At 38.9% G+C, this 19,167-nt stretch overlaps 1 protein-coding gene across 1 annotated transcript in view; it reads left to right on the top strand.

Moving 5' to 3' along the window:
- The window catches only part of KCMF1 (potassium channel modulatory factor 1), an 80,393-nt gene that overhangs the window by 40,624 nt on the left and 20,602 nt on the right, over positions 1-19,167 (top strand). Inside the window, exons 2-3 of the mRNA XM_040458359.1 lie at positions 7,611-7,778; positions 12,570-12,709. Of these exons, the coding sequence (XP_040314293.1) occupies positions 7,611-7,778; positions 12,570-12,709 (308 nt within the window). The remainder of the gene's footprint in view (positions 1-7,610; positions 7,779-12,569; positions 12,710-19,167) is intronic.

The following is a 19,167-nucleotide window of genomic DNA, read 5'->3' as shown; positions in this document are numbered from 1 at the left end:
GAAATAATAACTTTGAATCATAAAAGTTGTGTCTATAGACTTGAAGTTAGGAAACATACATTTTAGAAACGACTCCATGGGGCTCCTGGGTGGCTCAGTCGGTTAAGTGCCCGACTTCAGCTCAGGTCACGATCTCGTGGTCCGTGAGTTCGAGCCCCGCGTCAGGCTCTGGGCTGATGGCTCAGAGCCTGGAGCCTGCTTCCCATTCTGTGTTGCCTCCCCCCCCTGTCTCTGCCCCGCCCCTGGTCATGCTCTGTCTGTCTCTGTAAAAAAAATAAATTAAAAAAAAAAAAAAATAAAAAAAAGAAACGACTCCATGAAAAATAGTTAATATTATTTTAAAAACAATAACAACAGCCCTATTTCTTAGGATTTAATTTTTTTACGTAGTCTTTACACCCAACATGGGGCTCGAGCTCACAACCCTGAGATCAAAGGTTGCATGCTCTACTGACTGAGACAGCCAGGCATCCCAACACTGCTGTTTCCTAAAGAGCTGACAGTTACTAAACTCCAGCTTGGTTGTAGGTGAAGCCTCCCACCACCTCATACCCTTATCTCTTAGGAGAGCTATGGGCATTTTTTTTTTAATTTTTTTAGTTTATTATTAAAAAAAAATTTTTTTTAATGTTTGTTTATTTTTGAGAGAGATGGAGACAGAATGGGAATGGGTTAGGGGCAGAGAGAGAAGGAGACACAGAATCTGAAGCAGGCTCCAGGCTCCAAGCTGTCAGCACAGAGCCTGCTGCAGGGCTTGAACTTACAAGCTGTGAGATAATGAGCTGAGCTGAAGTTGGACGCTCAACCTACTGAGCCACCCAGGTGCCCCATTCTTAATTTTTTAAAGTTTATTTACTCAGAGAAAGAGAGGCAGGGAGGGGCAGAGAGAGAGACGAGGAGAGAGAATCTAAGCAGGCTCCACACTGTCAGCACAGAGCCTGATGTGGGACTTAAGCTCATGAACCATGAGACCATGACCTGAGCCGAAATCAAAAGTTGACTGCTTAACTCACTGAGCACCGCGGGCACCTCAAGATCCATGGGCATTTAGATTTAGATAGCCTTGAATTATATCAGAAGAGTAAAACAGGCAAGGGATAAGCACCAGCAGACCTTCCTACTGAACGTGATGGATGCAGAGTTTGGTAGCATCACCATCCAGGGTTGCCGTAAGGTTTGTTCACGTTATATTGGTCAGCCAGCATCCCCACTATGGGAAGGAAGGTCAGACAGTAACGTCAGATGGGACACACCAGAAAGTTAGTGTTCAGAGCTGGGTTTACCTTTCTGGCATCTTTTTAGCACAGTTCATGCTACATTTGTTTGGCAAAGTTATTGTATCCAGTTAGATTAAACTTCCATTTGTGAATCTAAGCAGTTATTTACTGCTTTTCAAGATTTTTATGTTTTATGTTTATGTTTTATGTTTAAAGCGTTATCATGCCTGGCAGCTGTTTTGAATGAGCAAATTTTAAAGTATTCCATCCTTTTGCTCAAATACCATCTTTTCTGTGAAGCTTTCTTGCCCACACAATTTTTCTGTTTTCTGCTTTATTTTCCTCCATAGCACTTTCTTCTAACTTGCTTTACAGCTTCATGTGTTTTTATACCTGTCTTCACCCACCAAAGTGTTAGCAGCTTCATAGGGGCGGAGCTCTGTCTGTGTTGTTTATTGCTGTCTCCCCACCACCTAGAACAGAGTAGGCACTCGATATTTATTGAATTTGCTGGAAAACTACTGGCTTGATGCCATCATTTGGCTTTCAGTGTAACTTGGTGAGATCTCAGTACATCTCTGGAAATCTTAACAATCGTGAAGGATATTTTGAGGACTGATTTAAGAGTTTGTATATAGAGGTGCCTGGGTGGCTCAGTCAGTTAAGTTTCTGACTCTTGATTTTGGCTCAGGTCATGAGATGGAATCCCTTGACAGGCTCTGCACTGAGCGTGGAGCCTGCTTAAGATTCTCTGTCCGCCCGCTGCCCCTGCCCTATTTGTGTAAGTGTGTGTGTGCACATGTACTCTTTCTGTCTCTCAAAAAATAAAAAATAGAGGCGTCTGGGTGGCTCAGTCGGTTAAGCGTCCGACTTCGGCTCAGGTCACGATCTCACAGTTCGTGAGTTTGAGCCCCGCATTGGGCTCTGTGCTGACAGCTCAGAGCCTGGAGCCTGCTTCACATTCTGTGTCTCCCTCTCTCTCTGCCCCTTCCCTGCTCATGCTGTGTCTCTCTCTGTCTCAAAAAATAAAATAAAAATTTAAAAAAAATTTTTAAATAAAAATAAAAAATAAAAGGTTGTTTATACTATTACTGATATCAAATTGTATACCAGAAAATATGATAACCTAGTCCTACCACATTTGAATAAAATAATGTAAGACCTTCAGGCACACCTGGCTGGCTCAGTCAGAGGAATGTGTGTGATTCTTGATCTCAAGGTCATGAGTTCAAGACCGCTCGTGTGTAGAGATTACTTAAAAATAAATAAGTATTTGTTTTAAAATTTAAGACCTTCAAGGGCACCTGGGTAGCTCAGCCTGGGTGGCTCAGCCGGTCAAGTGTCCAGCTTCGGCTCAGGTAATGATCTCATGGTTCATGAGTTTGAGCCCCACATCGAGCTCACTGCTGTCAGTGGAGCTCACTTTGGAGCTCACTAAAAAAAAAAGAAAAAAATTTTTAATAAAATAAAATTTAAGACCTTCAAATTTTTCTTCTCATATGATTCTCACAGCAAACTTAATAGATGAAGAAATGTAGTAGAGTACAATAAGTGGTTTGCCTAAGAGCCCATGGTTAATAACAAGAATCCATGTTCTTTTTTAAATAAAAACTTATTCAGTAAACATTTATTGAGAATCTGTAATCTGCCAAAACTATGCTAGTTTTCCATCTTGAACTGACAGCCCAAGGGTTGTTATAAGCTTTGTTTTTTGTTTGTTTGTTTGTTTGTTTTTTATTGAAGGGGGAGGAGACTTGAAGAAAAATTGAGGGATAGTTGAGGACGTTTTTCAAATAAATGTAAAGGAAAAGAGTGATACTACAGATCCCCTCTGCTAGATGTGAAAGTATTACCTTTCAAGATCGCCGAGTACTCCACTCCCCCCAGAGGAAACCACTGACCAAAATTTTGTCATTCCCGATTTTCCTTTTATAGTTTCACTACATGTTTGATTTCCTAAACTAGATAGTGTTTTTGAACTTTAAACTATATATGTTCTTTGCAGGGCGCCTGGGTGGCTCAGTCGGTTAAGCTTCTGACTCTTTCATGATCTCAAGGTTCGTGAGTTCAAGCCCTGCATTGGGCTTCATACTGACTGGAACCTGCCAGGGATTCTCTCTCTGCCTCCATCTCTGCCCCTTCCTCGCTCGCTCTCTGTGTCTCTCTCTAAAAATAAATAAATAAATAACTTAAAAAATATATATGTGTTCTTTGAGACTTTCTTTGATACATCTGAGATTCTTGAAGTCTTTACCTATGGCTATGATGCATTTTCTAATTCATTCTGTAATAGACTGTTGATGGGCCTTTGGGTTGTTAACATCCCCCCTCCCTTACCATGTTGCAAAAACTGCTGTGAACATTCTTCTCCATTCTTCTGGTACACATGGACAAAAGATTCCCCAGGGAATATACGTAAGAGTGAAACCTCAGAGTCATTGGAATTGCGCATATTTAACTTGACTAGAATGTGAACAAAATTTTCCAAGTTGTTGTGATGATGTATGCTCCCACTAGCAAAGTAGAAGTGTTTCTGTTGTATCTTCACTAGCACTCAAAATCATCAGATTTCTAGGTTTTTGCCAGGCTGGTAGGTGTAAAATGATAGCTCCTGAAAATTTTATTTGTACTTCTTTGATGACTGATGAGATTGAGCATCTTTTCATATATTTATCGGTCATTTGTGTTTGTTCTTTATAGTGCCCATTGAAGTCTTTGCCCATTTTTCTCTTTTTTTTCCTTTTTTCTTTTAATATTATTATTATTATTTTGAGAGACAGAGAGTGGGGTTGGGAGGGAGGTACAGAATCTGAAGCAGGCTCCAGGCTCTGAGCTGTCAGCACAGAGCCCAATGCAGGACTCAAACTCATAAACCATGAGATCATGACCTGAGCCAAAGTTGGACACTCAAACAACAGAGCCACCCAGGCACCCCATTTTGCCCATTTTTCTATTGGATGTCTTCTTACTGATATGCCCGCATTCTTGATGTATTCTGAATACCAAACTGTTGTCTGTCATGTATGTTGCACGTATCACCAGTTTCAGGGCCTTCTTGCTTTCCATCACTCTAGGGCATTAGAAGGTAAAGAAAAAGTCTTAATTTTAATGTGGTTTAATGTCTCTCTTTTTGGTTTCGACCATATGTATGTGTTTTAAGAAATTATTTCCTACTCTGAGCTCATATAATTTTTCCCTATATGACCTTTGAGGGATTTTTTAAATTAAAAAAATATATATATATATTTATATATATATGTTTATATATATTATATATATTTAGATATTTTAGATATTTTATAAAATATAAGTTTTATAAATATAATTATAAATATTTTATGAAATATATTTTATTATGCAATATATTTTATAATATATTTTAAATATTTTATAAAACATATTATAAATAGTATAAATATTATAATTATATATATTATAAAGTATATTATAAATATATTATAAAATATATATATATTTTTTAGTTTCCTTCGACATTTCTCTTTAAGCCATCCAGAATTGGTGTTTGTGTATGGGATCTGTGGAAGAGATCTGATTTTATTTTCCCCACATATGGATGATCACCTGTTCTACTACTCCCTCCTTTCCCCACTGATCTCTAGGGACTTTGTTGTCATAAAACAGATTTCAACATGGGTGTATCTGTTTTGGGCTTTCAATTCTCTTCTCATTGGTCAAATGATCTGTGTCTGTGCTGATACCATCCTGTCTTAATTTAGCTTTATAATAGCTCTTTATATGTTAAGCAGATCCCTCCATCTTATTTTTCTTCAGGAATACCTTGGTTATTTGTGGCCCTTTGTAACTTGCATAAAAATTTGAGTCAGCTTATCATGTTCCACAAAAACTTCTTTTGTGATTTTGATTAGAATTGCACTGAATCCATGAATCAATTTGGGGAGAATTGACATTTCATTTCATTGAACCTTCTCTTCCGTGAACTTGATATTATTATTTTTTTTTAAGTCCTTTAATGTCTTTGAATATACATATACTTTTTTTTTAAGATTTTTTTTTTTTGAGAGAGTGTGCACATGTATGCATGCACAAGGGAGGGGCAGAGGAAGAGGGAAAGAGAATCTTTTCTTTTTTTTTAATTTTTTTTTAACGTTTATTTATTTTTGAGACAGAGAGACAGAGCATGAACAGGGGAGGGTCAGAGAGAGGAAGTCACAGAATCTGAAACAGGCTCCAGGCTCTGAGCTGTCAGCACAGAGCCCGACGCGGGGCTCGAACTCACGGACCATGAGATCATGACCTGAGCCGAAGTCGGACGCTTAACCGACCGAGCCACCCAGGCACCCCAGAGGGAAAGAGAATCTTAAGCAGTCAGTGCCCAATGCAGATACCAATGTGGGCTTGATCTCATAAGATCGTGACCTGAGCCAAAATCAAGAGTCAGACACTTACTGACTGAGTCACCCAGGTGCCCCAAGATTTTTTTTTTTAAAGTAATCTCTGCACCCAGTGTAGGGTTTGAACCCACAACCATGAGATCTAGAGTCACATGCTCCACCAACTGAGCCAGCCAGGCATCCCTGAATATATTTTTACTGATTAGCTTTATAAAGGGCCATCTTTGGTTAAAGTTTTTTATATTTATTTTGAGAGAGAGAGAAAGCACCCGTGGGGAAGGGACAGAGAAAGAAGGGGAGAGAGAGAGAGAGAGAGAGAGAGAGAGAGAGAGAGAGAGAGAGAGAATATGAATCCCAAGCAGGCTCTGCACTATCAGTGAGATCTAGGAGATCATGACCTGAGCCAAAGTCAGACACTTAAGCGACTGAGCCACCCATGCATCCCAATTCATAGGCATTTTTTTTAATGCTGTTACAAATGTCATATTTTTTTTATTGTGGTAAAACATAAAATCTATCATTTTAACCATTTTTTGTACGTACAACTCATTGGCTTTAAGTATATTCACATTGTTGCACAACCAACTCCAGAATTTTTCCACCATCCCAAACTGAAATTCTGTATCCATTTAACAACCCTACCCAGTCCCTGGTAACCACTTACCTACTTTTTCTCTGAATTTTACGAATCCTAAGTACCTCATGTGAGTACAATCTTAAATGACATGTTTTTAATAATAAATTTTTCTTTTTTGGAGTTATGAAATACAACCGATACTTTATTAAATTAGTTTTTATATTTATCAACCTTGCTTAAAATAACTATAATAATTTAGCTGTATTGGGTTTTTGCATAACCAAGCATATTACTTGTGAATAAGAGGCTTTTCCTACTATTATGCCTGCCCATCAAGTTTTAAATTCTAATTAATTTTTTTATATTTAGATGTTGTTTGCTTCATTTTCAAATCTGTTGGTTGCCTCTTCTTTTCAAACTTCTCTTTTATTTACTTTAACCTATTAACTATTACCTCATATCCAATTCTGATATAAACTCTTTCCCAGTCTGATTCGGCTGTTTCTGCTACTTCTTTCTCATGGTGCTGTGTGTGTGTGTGTGTGTGTGTGTGTGTTTTGTGTATGGATTCATACTGTGGAAGTTTATTTCTGCCAGAGGCTTGGTGGTAGTGTTTGCTCCCTTAGGACCACTTTGTTTGTTTGTTTGTTTGTTTGTTTGTTTGTTTATATTTTGTTTTTAAGTGATTTCAACACCCATCATGGGGCTCAAACTCACAGCCCTGAGATCAAGAGCTGCACGCTCCACCAAATGAGCCAGCCAGGCACCCCAGACCACTTTAAACTAAACTCTTCACCTGAGAACCATTTGGAACCATTTGTTAGTTTAAATTTGGACTCTTCACTCATTACAGGGCTGGGCTGGTTTGTGGTTATGATTTCTCAGGGCTTTTTGTTGTTGTTTTGTGCCAAGCGGGTGAGCGAATTTCACTAGGGCAAGTTTTGTAATCTCCTAGGGAGGATTTCTGGCTTGCCCATGCACTGAGAGTATATTAGGGTCTCAGCCTTACAAGGAATTGCTTGTTAGACACTCCACCTTTGGCAGACTTTGGTATTCACTTCCTGTGCTTTGTCCTGCAACGCTGTGAAAATCCAAGCTCAGATTTTTACCTGCTTTGGTAAATGAATGCTTGCCCCCTTTAGTGATTCTAGTTACCAGTTCCTCTTTCACTTGGTTTTTATCCGCCTGCTAGCTTATCAAGGCATTTTAAAAGTTGATTTTACATTTTTATCAAAGATTTTAAGTTATTTTCATGAGGAATGTAAATCAGAGTAACAAATCCACCACAGTGTCAGTTATTCCCGTATCATCTGACTATGTTGTTTCTGGTCATTTGGGAAAGGAAATTTGGGGTTAAATCTGTACTTAAAAAATGTTATAAAAATGAGATGGAGTGGGGCCTATTACAGCTGCTAATTAATGATATTTCTTTTTTTTTAATAGGTGTCAGCTGTGATGCATGTTTAAAAGGAAATTTTCGAGGTCGCAGATATAAGTGTTTAATTTGCTACGATTACGATCTTTGTGCATCTTGTTATGAAAGTGGTGCAACAACCACAAGGCATACAACTGATCACCCAATGCAGTGCATATTAACAAGGGTAGATTTTGGTACGTATTTATTTCTCATTCTAATGGGTTGTCATTTAGAATTTTGTGTGCATGTGCGTGAAGAAGTTTAAAGGCAAGATGTTCTAAAACTATTCCCAATAGCATACATTAAAAATAACATGACTCTTACTTTTGTATTCTAAAGAATTCTCATAATCATAGCTCAACTGTTCATAAAAGCTATTCAGATATCTATCTAGAAAACTGACATGGTATGAGATGGAAGGAGCGCCTCAGTAAAATAAATGAACTGTTCGTGCTAGCAGTACAGAAGTATTCTTGCTCTGGCTGCCAGAAAGCACAGTTTGTGTTTCTGTAGTTGATTAGAAGCCCTTGTTAATCTATAAGAAAGGCTATAAATGTTTCATGCTATAATTTCTTACCTAGTCGGCACTTGGGGTTTTTTTGTTTTGAGAGCGAGAGAGACGCACGCATGAGGGGGGAAGAGAGAATCTCAGGCAGGCTCCACACTCAGCACAGAGCTTTTCTGTTTCTAGCCATCATAGTGGGTGTGAGGTGGTATCTCATATGGTTTTGATTTGCATTTCTCTGATGGCTAATAATAGTAACCATCTTTTCTTGTGCTTACTGGCCATTTGTATATCTACTTTGGAGAAATGTCTATTCAGATCCTTTGTCCATTTTTTTAATTGGGTAATATGTCTTTTTATTATTGAGTTTTAATAGTTCCTTATATACTCTTTATACAAGTTCCTTATCAGGTGGATGATTTGCAGAAATCTCCCATTTCATGGGTTGTCATTTCACTTTTTTGATGGTATGTTTTGAAGCACAAAGATTTTCATTTGTTGTTGTTGTTGTTTATTTATTTTGAGAGAGAGAGAGAGAGAGAGAGAGAGAGAGTGAGTGAGTGGGGGAGGGGCAGAGAGAGGGGGGAGAGAATCCCAAGCAGGCTCTGTGCTTGTCAGCGCAGAGCCTCATGCGGGGCTCAGACTCCCAAACCGTGAGATTATGACCTGAATCAAAATCCAGAGTCGGATGCTTAACTGAACTGAGCCACCCAGGCGCCCCTACAAAAGTTTTAATTTTGATGACGTCCAGTTTATCTTTTTATTTTCTTTTGTTTTGCTTTTGGTGTCATATCTAAGAAACCATTACCCGGTCTAAGATCATGAAGATTTACATTTTTGTTTCCTTATAAGAGTTTTATTGTTTTCGCTTTTACTTTTTTTTTTTTTTTTTAGTTATTTAAGTAATCTCTACATGCAGTGTAGGGCTCGAACTCACAACCCCGAGATCAAGAGTAACATACTCTTTCTACTGAGCCAGTTAGGCACCCCTTAGCTTTTACATTTAGATCTTTGCTCCATGTTGCATTAATTTTTGTATATGGAATGATGAGATAGATCATTCTTTTGCATATGGATATCCAGTTGTCCCAGCATCATTTATTGAAAAAGACTATTCTTTACGCAGTGAATTGTCTTGGCATTCTTGTTGAAAATCAGTTGACCTGAGGTGGGAGGGGTAGGGGATTGGTGTAATATTGGTCACATGGTACAAAGTTTCATTATGCAAGATGAATAAGCTCTGGGGAGCTAATGTACAGTATGGTGACCATAGTTAACAATATTATATTGTATACTTGAAATTTTTGGAGAGGACAGATCTTAAATTTTTTCAACACACACACAGGTAACTATGTAGACATGGTGATCTTTTCACAGTGCATACTGCATCGGAACATCAAGTTGTATATCATAAATATACATAATTTTATATGTCTGAAATATCTCAATAAAGCTATTAGGAAAGTTGGTTGACCATAAATGTGTCTTTCCTTAGAGTCTCTGTCTGTTTCATTGATTTATATATCTGTCTATATGCTAGTACCACAGTCTTAACTACTGTAAACTTCTAGTAAGCTTTGAAATTGACAAGTATGAGTCTTCCAGCTTTGTTTTGTTTTTTGTTTTTTCAAGATTGTTTTGAGTATTCTAGATACCTTGAGTTTCTATGAAAGAATTTTAGGATCAGCTCATCACATTTCTGCAAAGAAGCCAACTGGGATTTTGATGGGGATTGTTTTAAGTCTGTAGATCAGTTTGGAGAGCAACAGTATTAAGTCTGCCAGTTGGTGAACATGAGATGTTTTTCCATTTGTTTAGTTTGTCTTTAATATTTTTCAACAAAGTTTTGTAATTACCAGAGGTTAAGTTTTATACTTCCTTCTTTAAATGTGTTACTAAGTATTTTATTCTTCTTGTTATTGTAAGTGTATTTTTTAAATTTTATTTTTGGATTGTTCACTGCATGTGTATAGAAAAATAATTGGTTTTTGTATGGATCTTATATCCTATGATGTTGTTCATTAGTTCTAATAGGATCTAATTGGATTTTTTAGGATTTTCTATATGCAAGGTCATGTCATCTGCTGATTACAAATGGTTCCACTTCTTCCTTTCCCTCTAGCTGCTTTTCCTTTCATTTTCTTGCCTAATTACTAGACCATCCAGTAAAATAATGAATAGAAATGGCTAAAGCAGATACTCTTGTCTTGTTCCAGGTCTTAGGGGGGAAAACATCCAGTCTTTCACCAATAAGTGTGATGTTAGCTATAGTTTTTTTGTAGATGTCTTTTATCAAGTGAAGAAGTTTTATTGATTTTTATATATTTATCCCCACCTATCCCAAATATACCTGGCAAGTCTTACACATATAATAATGTGTGTGTGAGTGAGTGTGAGTGTGTGTGCACAAGTGTGTATGGGCAAATACTTTTAAGATAGCCTAAATCTTCCTAAAAATGAATGTGAACAAATCTCTCACATAGCAAATGTTCTCTCATAAAATTTTCTCTTATAATGTGCTATTTTTTTTTTAATATTTTTTTTTTAATTTTTTTTTCAACGTTTATTTATTTGTGGGACAGAGAGAGACAGAGCATGAACGGGGGAGGGGCTGAGAGAGAGGGAGACACAGAATCGGAAACAGGCTCCAGGCTCTGAGCCATCAGCCCAGAGCCTGACGCAGGGCTCGAACCCACGGACCGCGAGATCGTGACCTGGCTGAAGTCGGACGCTTAACCGACTGCGCCACCCAGGCGCCCCTATAATGTGCTATTTTTAAAAAAATTCTTATGTTTATTTTTGAGAGAGAGAGAGACAAGAGCACAAGCAGGGGAGGGGCAGAGAGGGAGACACAGAATCTGAAGCAGGCTCCAGGCTCCAGGCTCCGAGCTGTCAGCACAGAGCCTGATGCAGAGCTCAAACTCATGAACCGCGAGATCATGACATGAGCCGAAGTCGGATACCCAACTGATTGAACCACCCAGGCGCCCCCTCATATCCTATTAAATTAAGCATTTGTTTCATGTTAAGTATAGTTCTTTGGAATGAAGTGACATAACATACTAAATATACTTTCAAATGCATTTCCTTTTGTGTTACTAATGGAGAAAAATAAACTTATTTCTTGAGATGTACTAATGAAGCAAACAGATTATTCCCATAGAATATCACTAATTCATCAGTTCTTCAGTAACCAACATGGACAGAGTCTGTTGTGGTAGTACTCCATTCAAGTTAGCATTTTTGCTCAGGGTCCTTCCTGCTGTAAGAATGGTGTGTGCTTTAGACAGATAGCTGCATCTGGGGTTTGGCATATTGATCACATTTGCCTATTCCGAGCACTTGTGTTCTTGTATTATGATATGCCCTGCTGATTCTTTTTTTTTTTTTTTTAAGATTTTATTTTAAGTAATCTCTGTACCAAATGTAGAGAACTAAACTCACAACTCCAAGATCAGGAGTCACACACTCTGCCGACTGAGCCAGTTGGGCACCTCTCCCTCTGCTGATTTCTTTGTGTTGATACTGGCTTTGGTACAGTAGCCACAGAGATAAAGAAAAAATAAATTACAGTAAAATTAGAACTAGATGTGAAATGAGAGATGTTTCAGAATTAAATGAAGGGAGGGGGCCTGGCTGGCTCAGTCAGAAGAGCATGTTTAACTCTTGATCCCAAGGTTCAAGCCCCACATTGGGTATAGAGGCTACTTAAAAATATCTTAAAAAAACATTCAAAGTTAAATGAAAGGATAAAAAGTTGTTTGTTTTTCTCTCTTTTTAAAATTTTTTTAACGTATATTTGTTTTTGAGAGAGAGATGGGGCACCTGGGTGGCTCAGTCAAACATCTGACTTCAGCTTCAGTCATGATCTCACAGTTTGTGGGTTTGAGCCCCCACGTTGGGCTCTGTGCTGACAGCTCAGAACCTGGAGCCTGCTTCCAATTCTGTGTCTCCCTCTCTCTCTGCCCCTCCCCTGCTCATGCTCTGTCTCTGTCTCTCTAAAACGAACAAATGTTAAAAACAATTTTTCTTTATTTTTGAGAGAGAGAAAGAGCATGAGCAGGGGAGGGGCAGAGAGAGGGAGACACAGAATCCAAAGCAGGCTCCAGGCTCCGAGCTGTCAGCACAGAGCCAGATGCGGGACTTGAACTCACAAACTGTGATGTGAGATAATGACCTGAGCTGAAGTCGGATGCTCAACCGACTGAGCCACCCAGGTGTCCCTGTTTGTTTTTCTCTTAAGGAAATAATAGCTATGTGGGTGAAAAAGGAATTTTGGAGGGGTGGCATGGAGTCCCAGGCAAAATAAGGATGTTGCACATATGAGGTACCTAAGCACTCTTTGACAGGGTGAGGTTTTTGGAGATTTCAGGGATACTGTTGTTTTACATTATTGTACCTACCATATGTTTACATTTTCATGTGATAAAAGAAAACAATAATTATTATTTCTCACTGCAGTTCCATTTTTATTTTTCAGATTTGTACTATGGTGGGGAAGCTTTCTCTGTAGAGCAGCCACAGTCTTTTACTTGTCCCTATTGTGGAAAAATGGGCTATACGGAGACATCTCTCCAAGAACATGTTACTTCTGAGCATGCAGAAACATCAACAGAAGTGGTAAGTGAAGAAACCTTGTATCTAAAGTGATGTGTTAACGTACATCATTTCTAACAAAAGTAAAGCCAGGTCACTATCCTCTGTCTCCTACTAAGTGTACTGATACTGTTTGCATAATAATTATTAAAATGCTCTTTTAACAGCAAGTTTTACACATCCTAGGAGGTTGCATGTGTGCAAGATAACACACTTCATTTATTCACACTAGCCGTTCTCGCCCTGTTGCTAAAAGCACAGTGTGGAATCTTGACCAAATTCAGGAGCTCTTAGCAAATGTACTGTGAACAGGTTAAAAGCACCCCACCCTGAAGCACAGCTCTTTCTAAAAAGCAGGTATTCTTGCTACCTGCTTAATTTTTCTTCTACAAGAATGCCTTCATAATGAAATTTTAAATTTTTAAGTCATAAGTAATAATCCATTGTCACATCTCATTGTAACATATCGCTTACTTTGTTTTTATTAGGTCAGATCTCTTGGTTCATTGGTCGGAGCTCTAAGGTCCCTACAAGTTCCTTCTACTCTAATCTTTCCCAACTGGCTAAGAGCCAAAGACCTGGAATAATGCACAAAGGAAATCTTGCCTTGAAAGCTTTTTGGGCATTTAACTTGACATCTGAGTCAGCATATATTCAACTTTTAAGAAACGATAAAGTACACCCAAAAGAGCACCCTTCCCCCCCCTTTACTATTGGTAATAATAGATAAAGTGAGAGATGAGAAATGGAACTGTAGGTCTGGGATTTAGAGAATTTTGGCACAAGCAATTGCACATTGCATCAACTAATAAGCCCCTAAATGTATTCAAAACAAATTAGCTGAAACTCAAGAAATAGGGTGTCCGAGGACATACAGCTGCTGAGGGGCAGAGCCTGGTGTTTGAAGTCAGCCAGAGTCCCTCTGGGTTGTAGAGTCCCTACTTAACCATTGTCCTGTTTTATCTCTGCTACAGCCCTGCTGTTACAGCTGTGAGTACTACAGGTTCACTTTTATTCCCATTCACACTGCTTAGTTGGATGCTTAAAGTTGCTTATAAGGTGTGTAGTTCAACCATTTGGTAAATTGACATTATGTAGTCCCAAAGCCAAATTTTCGTATCTAACAGCTCAGAACTGCTCTCATCTGGAGCCTCAGAACACTGTTGACACATTTTACTACTGTTCTTAATTTGTTGTTCTTATTTTGTAAAGGTGACTTTGCTTCCTTTTGGTTCAGTCCCAGATACCAGTATGAGGAATGTGGACTTGATCGCATCTCCTCCTCGTTGTTGTGGGAAATTTGGAATAATTTCTTTTTGACTTAATTTCTGTTACTGGATACAACAGAGAGGGGTTTCTCTTACTGAACCAGGCATTCTTAAAATCTTTACTAGCCAGTAGGCCCTGGGATAGTACTTCATCACTCCACTGGGGCAGGACAGCTACTCAGTTTTCCACACCCCAAATTGGAGAATCCAGCAGAAAGTTAAGTCCTTCCATGAGCGAAAAGCTAGTCTTTTGAAATAAGAATGAGTAGTTCTGCCTCAGCAGCTTTGCCTTGATTTTTTTTTCCTGTAAGTAAATACTCATAATTTGTTTACACTCCTCTACACCTGATTCACAGTTTGAAAATTAAATATTTACCATCTACAAATGGTTTAGTGGTCTGTCTCTTATAAGGCATGTTCAGTATGTGCCTTTGTTAAGTTCCCAAGCTTTTGGTACATAGTTCAAGACAGTGGCCATACTGTTTTTAAATTGGTTTTTGTGGAGTATTTTAAGGATTGCTCCCTCCTCATCAGCCCTTAGTCTGCATGAACACCACATCTGCCCTCTGTTTCCATCCAGGCGTTTCAAAGTGGAAAATGGCAAGCAAACAAGAATCTTTGATATGAAGGTACAGGGTTTTTTCTTCCTCAAATCTTGTGAGCCCTGTCCTCTTCAGTCCAGGGCTGGCACCACATATGGCTTACTGACTAGTGTCCGTTCTGAAGGATTGGTGCCTATGCCACCAGTTATTAAGTATTTTGAGTGCCTCTCTGCATGCGTGTGAAGCATTTATAAATGTCCAGGTGATGTTACTAGGTGTCCCTCTCACCCCACCGCCCTCCCCAGTATTTTGCCAAGGTCATGGTTAGTCAAACGTGGAAAACTTCTGGAGTTCGAGAGTGACTCGTGTTATTTTGGTCGGGGACTCATGTGTACCCCATTTTCTATTCCTATCTACATTTTTCTTTCCTTTTTTTTTCTTTTTTTTCTTCTTTGTTTTTTTGTTTTTAGAGAGAGAGAAGACACAAGTGAATGAGGGGCGGGCAGAGAGAGAGAGAATCACAGGAGAATCACAGGCAGAGACAGAGAGAGAGAGAAGCGAGGCTTACCTCAAGTGGGGCTTGAACTCACAAACTGTAAAATCATGACCTGAGCTGAAGTCAGATGCTTTAACAACTGAGCCACTGTGGTGCCCCACCTACATTTTTCTTTCTAAATGCTTAATGTGCTATCTTGCTTTGCTCCTGTGTTTCTTCCATGTGTCGGCTAGGCCACCAGTTTGTAACTTCATGGGACTTAAGGATCTCACTCCTCTAACCAGCATCCATTTGGAACATTTAGGGGTAAAAGAATGTCACTGTAGGTATTATTGTCACCACTAGTAAGCATTTAATGATACCTGACATAGCTGGTAAGAAAGTCTACTGAAGGTTAATGTTTAAAACAATTTTGTAGGGGCGCCAGGGTTGCTCAGTCAGTTAAGTGTGTGACTTTGGCTCAGGTTAGGATCTCATAGTTCATGAGTTTAAGCCCTGCATCGGGCTCTGCACTGCAGAGGCTGCTTGGGATTCTCTCTCTCCCCTTTCTCTACCCTGCCCCCACTCTCTCTCTGTCTTTCTCAAAATAAATAAATAAACATTTTTTAAAAAGAAAAAAATCAACAACTTTGTAGACAACTTTATAACCTTGTCTATATGTCTCTGTTTTCTTTTTCAAATAGGGACTCTAAAGGCCCCATATAAGATTTGCCCCCCTTCTTAAGATTAATTTGGGATTACTCAAGAGACTTTGATTTTGAGGGTATGGAGGACCCTTCAAAACCAGATACTATGAAAAACAACATCTGACATAGAATGAGTGAGGGTGATTACTAGTTAAAAATTTAAGAAGTGGATTGGGCATAGCCTCAGGAGTCTTTTTTTTTTTTTTCTAAGCTTTTATCTGTTTATTTTGAGAGAGAGCAGGCGAGCAAGCACGAGCAGGGTAGGAGCAGAGAGAGAATCCCTCACGGTCAGCAGAGAACCCGATGCAGGGCTTGAACCCACAAACCATGAGATCTGACCTGAACTGAAACCAAGCGTTGGATGCTTAACCAACTGAGCCACCCAGGCAGCCCTCAGGAGTCTCTATGTAAACACTAAACATGGTAAACAATGTGATCTTGAGATTAAGCACAAGTTCTTAAAATCCCGCATAGTTACCACGAGATTTGGTAGATTGGGTAGATTGGGTAATGGAAAGAATTAAGAGGGGAAGTGTAGTACAGTATGTAGTTTTAAAATCCATCAATCTAGTAGCAGAAGTGAGCAGTAGTGGTCAAATGGGATTGCAGATACGAAGGATTATTGAGGAAGTGTGAGGATGGTGGAAGAAACATGGTAGGTAGAAAAACTTTTCTTCGGACATAAAAGTGACTCCTGAATTTTTTTCTTAAATCCTATGTATTTGAGCTTGCACTGTAGCTAGTTTGAAAGCCGTCAGAGATTTTGTTTTTAGATGAAATGTTCTGCTACATTTCATTAATGACATGTAGTTAGCTTGCTCTCAGTTGTTAAAATAAATCTCTTGTAATTTATCTGAAGACTATTATGCTTAAAAGATAAAAGCACTTTTTGGTTTACCAACATTTTCTTCTGTCTTCCAGAAGTGTATGTATTAATGTATTATTCTGTTCATAATAACAGCAGTCTTCTAATAGGTCATTGCTGGGAACTTCTTGCTTTCTATTTTTCATTTGATTTACTCATTTTTATTACTTTCCAGAAAAGGGGTTAGGGTAGTGTCCAGCTTTTAGGTGCTCTTCATTTATGTTACTGATAACATTACCCCCACCCGTTTTTAATGTTTATATATTTTTGAGAGACAGAGTGCAAGCGAGGGAGGGGCAGAGAGAGAGGGAGACACAGAATCCGAAGCAGGCTCCAGGCTCCGAGCTGTCAGCACAGAGCCCAACACAAGGTTTGAACCCACGAACTGTGAGATCATGACCTGAGCCGAAGTCAGACAGACGCTCAACTGACTGAGCCACCCAAGCATCCCTCCAACCCCCCCCCCCTCTTTTTAAAGTTTATTTATGGGGCCCCTGGGTGGCTCAGTCGGTTGGGTGTCTGACTTCGGCTCAGGTCGTGATCTCGCCATTCGTGAGTTCGAGCCCCGTGTCGGTCTCTGTGCTGACAGCTCAGAGCCCGGATCCTGCTTGGGATTCTGTGTCTCCTTCTCTCTCTGCCGTTTCCCCACTTGTGCTCTGTCTCTCAAAAGTAAATAAATGTTAAAAAAAAAGTTTTAGGGGCGCCTGGATGGCTCAGTCGGTTAAGCGTCTGACTTCAGCCCGGGTCATGATCTCGCAGTCTGTGAGTTTGAGCCCCGCGTTGGGCTCTGTGCTGACAGCTCAGAGCCTGGAGCCTGCTTCTGATTCTGTGTCTCCCTCTCTTTCTGCCCCTCCCCTACTCATGCTCTGTCTCAGAAATAAATAAACATTAAAAAAAAATTAAAAAATAAATAAATAAAAAATTTAAAAAAGTTTTAAAAAAATTAAAAAAATAAAGTTTGTTTATTTATTTTAAGAGAGAGAGCGAGCAGGGGAGGGACAGAGAGAGAGGAAGAATCCCAAGCAGGCTCTGCACTGTCAGCATGGAGCCCTATGAGGGGTTTAAACTAACCAACCTGTGAGATCATGACCTGGGCTGATCAAGAGTCAGATGCTTCATCAACTGAGCCACCCACACGTGCCCCCATTTCCTCCCCTTTTTAATGAAGACTTAGGTGTGTTCTTAACAAAAGGAGTTTAGTTTTGAAATAGTACGGTTGTACTGTGTTTTATTTATAAGAACTAAAAATCATGGAGAAAGAATGATTTTGGAAATTTCCCATAGTCTGACTTTAGACAATTTTATTTTGAGTAATAATTTTTGGGGCACCTGGCTGGCTCAGTCAGAAGAGCATGAGACTCTTGGTCTCAGGGTTGTGAGTTTGAGCCCCACGTTGGGTGTAGAGATTACATGCATACATACATACATACATACACTTTAAAAACTAATGACAACAGTTCTTACGGAGAAAAACAATGGCATAAAAGGACCTTTGAATTTTTTTTCATGATTCAGAATAATCGGTTTTAGCTGGTAACTGACTTAATATTTAAACAGTTGTTTGAATGTCATAGAGCGCACAATAGTTTATCTATTGGCAATTTGTACTAAACAATTTGTGGCATTTGTACTAAACAATTAGATGCATTTGATCTCTCAATTAAGCAAGCAAGAAAGTATTAGATCAAATATTCCAGCCAAATTAACATGATAGATAGGATTTATTCATGAAGGCGATGAGAAGTGACATCTGTTTTAAACTGTCTATAGGACTTTTAAATCCTGATCATCAATCTATCTGTATTTCATTGAGAGACTGTTTTAATATGTCGATATGTAGAACTAACTTCCGCACTTATTTCCTTATTAGGGCAACAGTGGAGTGAACCACAGTTTGTACATATCTTTTAATCTAATTTTATACACTTTCTTAAACATTGTAACTACCTTCTTACCCTTTTAATCAGATAATCAGGAAAGGTAAGCATTTAAAAGCCAAACTCACATTAAAAGAAAAAAATACATTTTGACTCTTACTGCTTGCATTCTTTATCAGAGAATGCAGTTGGATGCTATCTGCTTTTCTCTGAACTCACAAGGGTATTTTATCTAATAATGCTGTAGAAATAAATACATAGGATTTGAAAAATACAGTTGCTGCAGGGAAACCATATTGCCACTGCTCAGCTGCATTTAGCTGGAGAGATTGTAGAAGGTTAGGATTTGGTACTTTTACAATTTGTGCTTTTCATTACTTTTGACTCCAAACACTTTCTATTTTATAAATCAGTTTTTCCTGTCTTTAGTGTTTGGCTGTCTTTGCATATTTTAAATAATAGTTACTTTGAACACATTTACTTGTTTAAAATCAGATCGTGGTACTTTTTTTTTTTTTTAACATTTATTTTTGAGAGAAAGAGTGCAAGCAGGGGAGGGGCAGAGAGAGAGGGAGACACAGAATCTGAAGCAGGCTCCAGGCTCTGAGCTGTCCACACAGACATGGGGCTCGAATCCACGAACTGTGGGATCATGACCTGAGCCAAAATTGGACATTTGAACGACTGAACCACCCAGGCACCCCAAGATCATAGTACTTTTGATTTTAAGAGTGATATAGCTATTAGT

The sequence above is a fragment of the Herpailurus yagouaroundi genome, unplaced genomic scaffold, assembly GCF_014898765.1.
Source record: "Herpailurus yagouaroundi ecotype Mexico unplaced genomic scaffold, PumYag 221, whole genome shotgun sequence".
NCBI lineage: Eukaryota > Metazoa > Chordata > Mammalia > Carnivora > Felidae > Herpailurus > Herpailurus yagouaroundi.
Note: the sequence above shows the minus strand (reverse complement) of the source record. Positions and strands in the feature narration are given on the sequence as shown.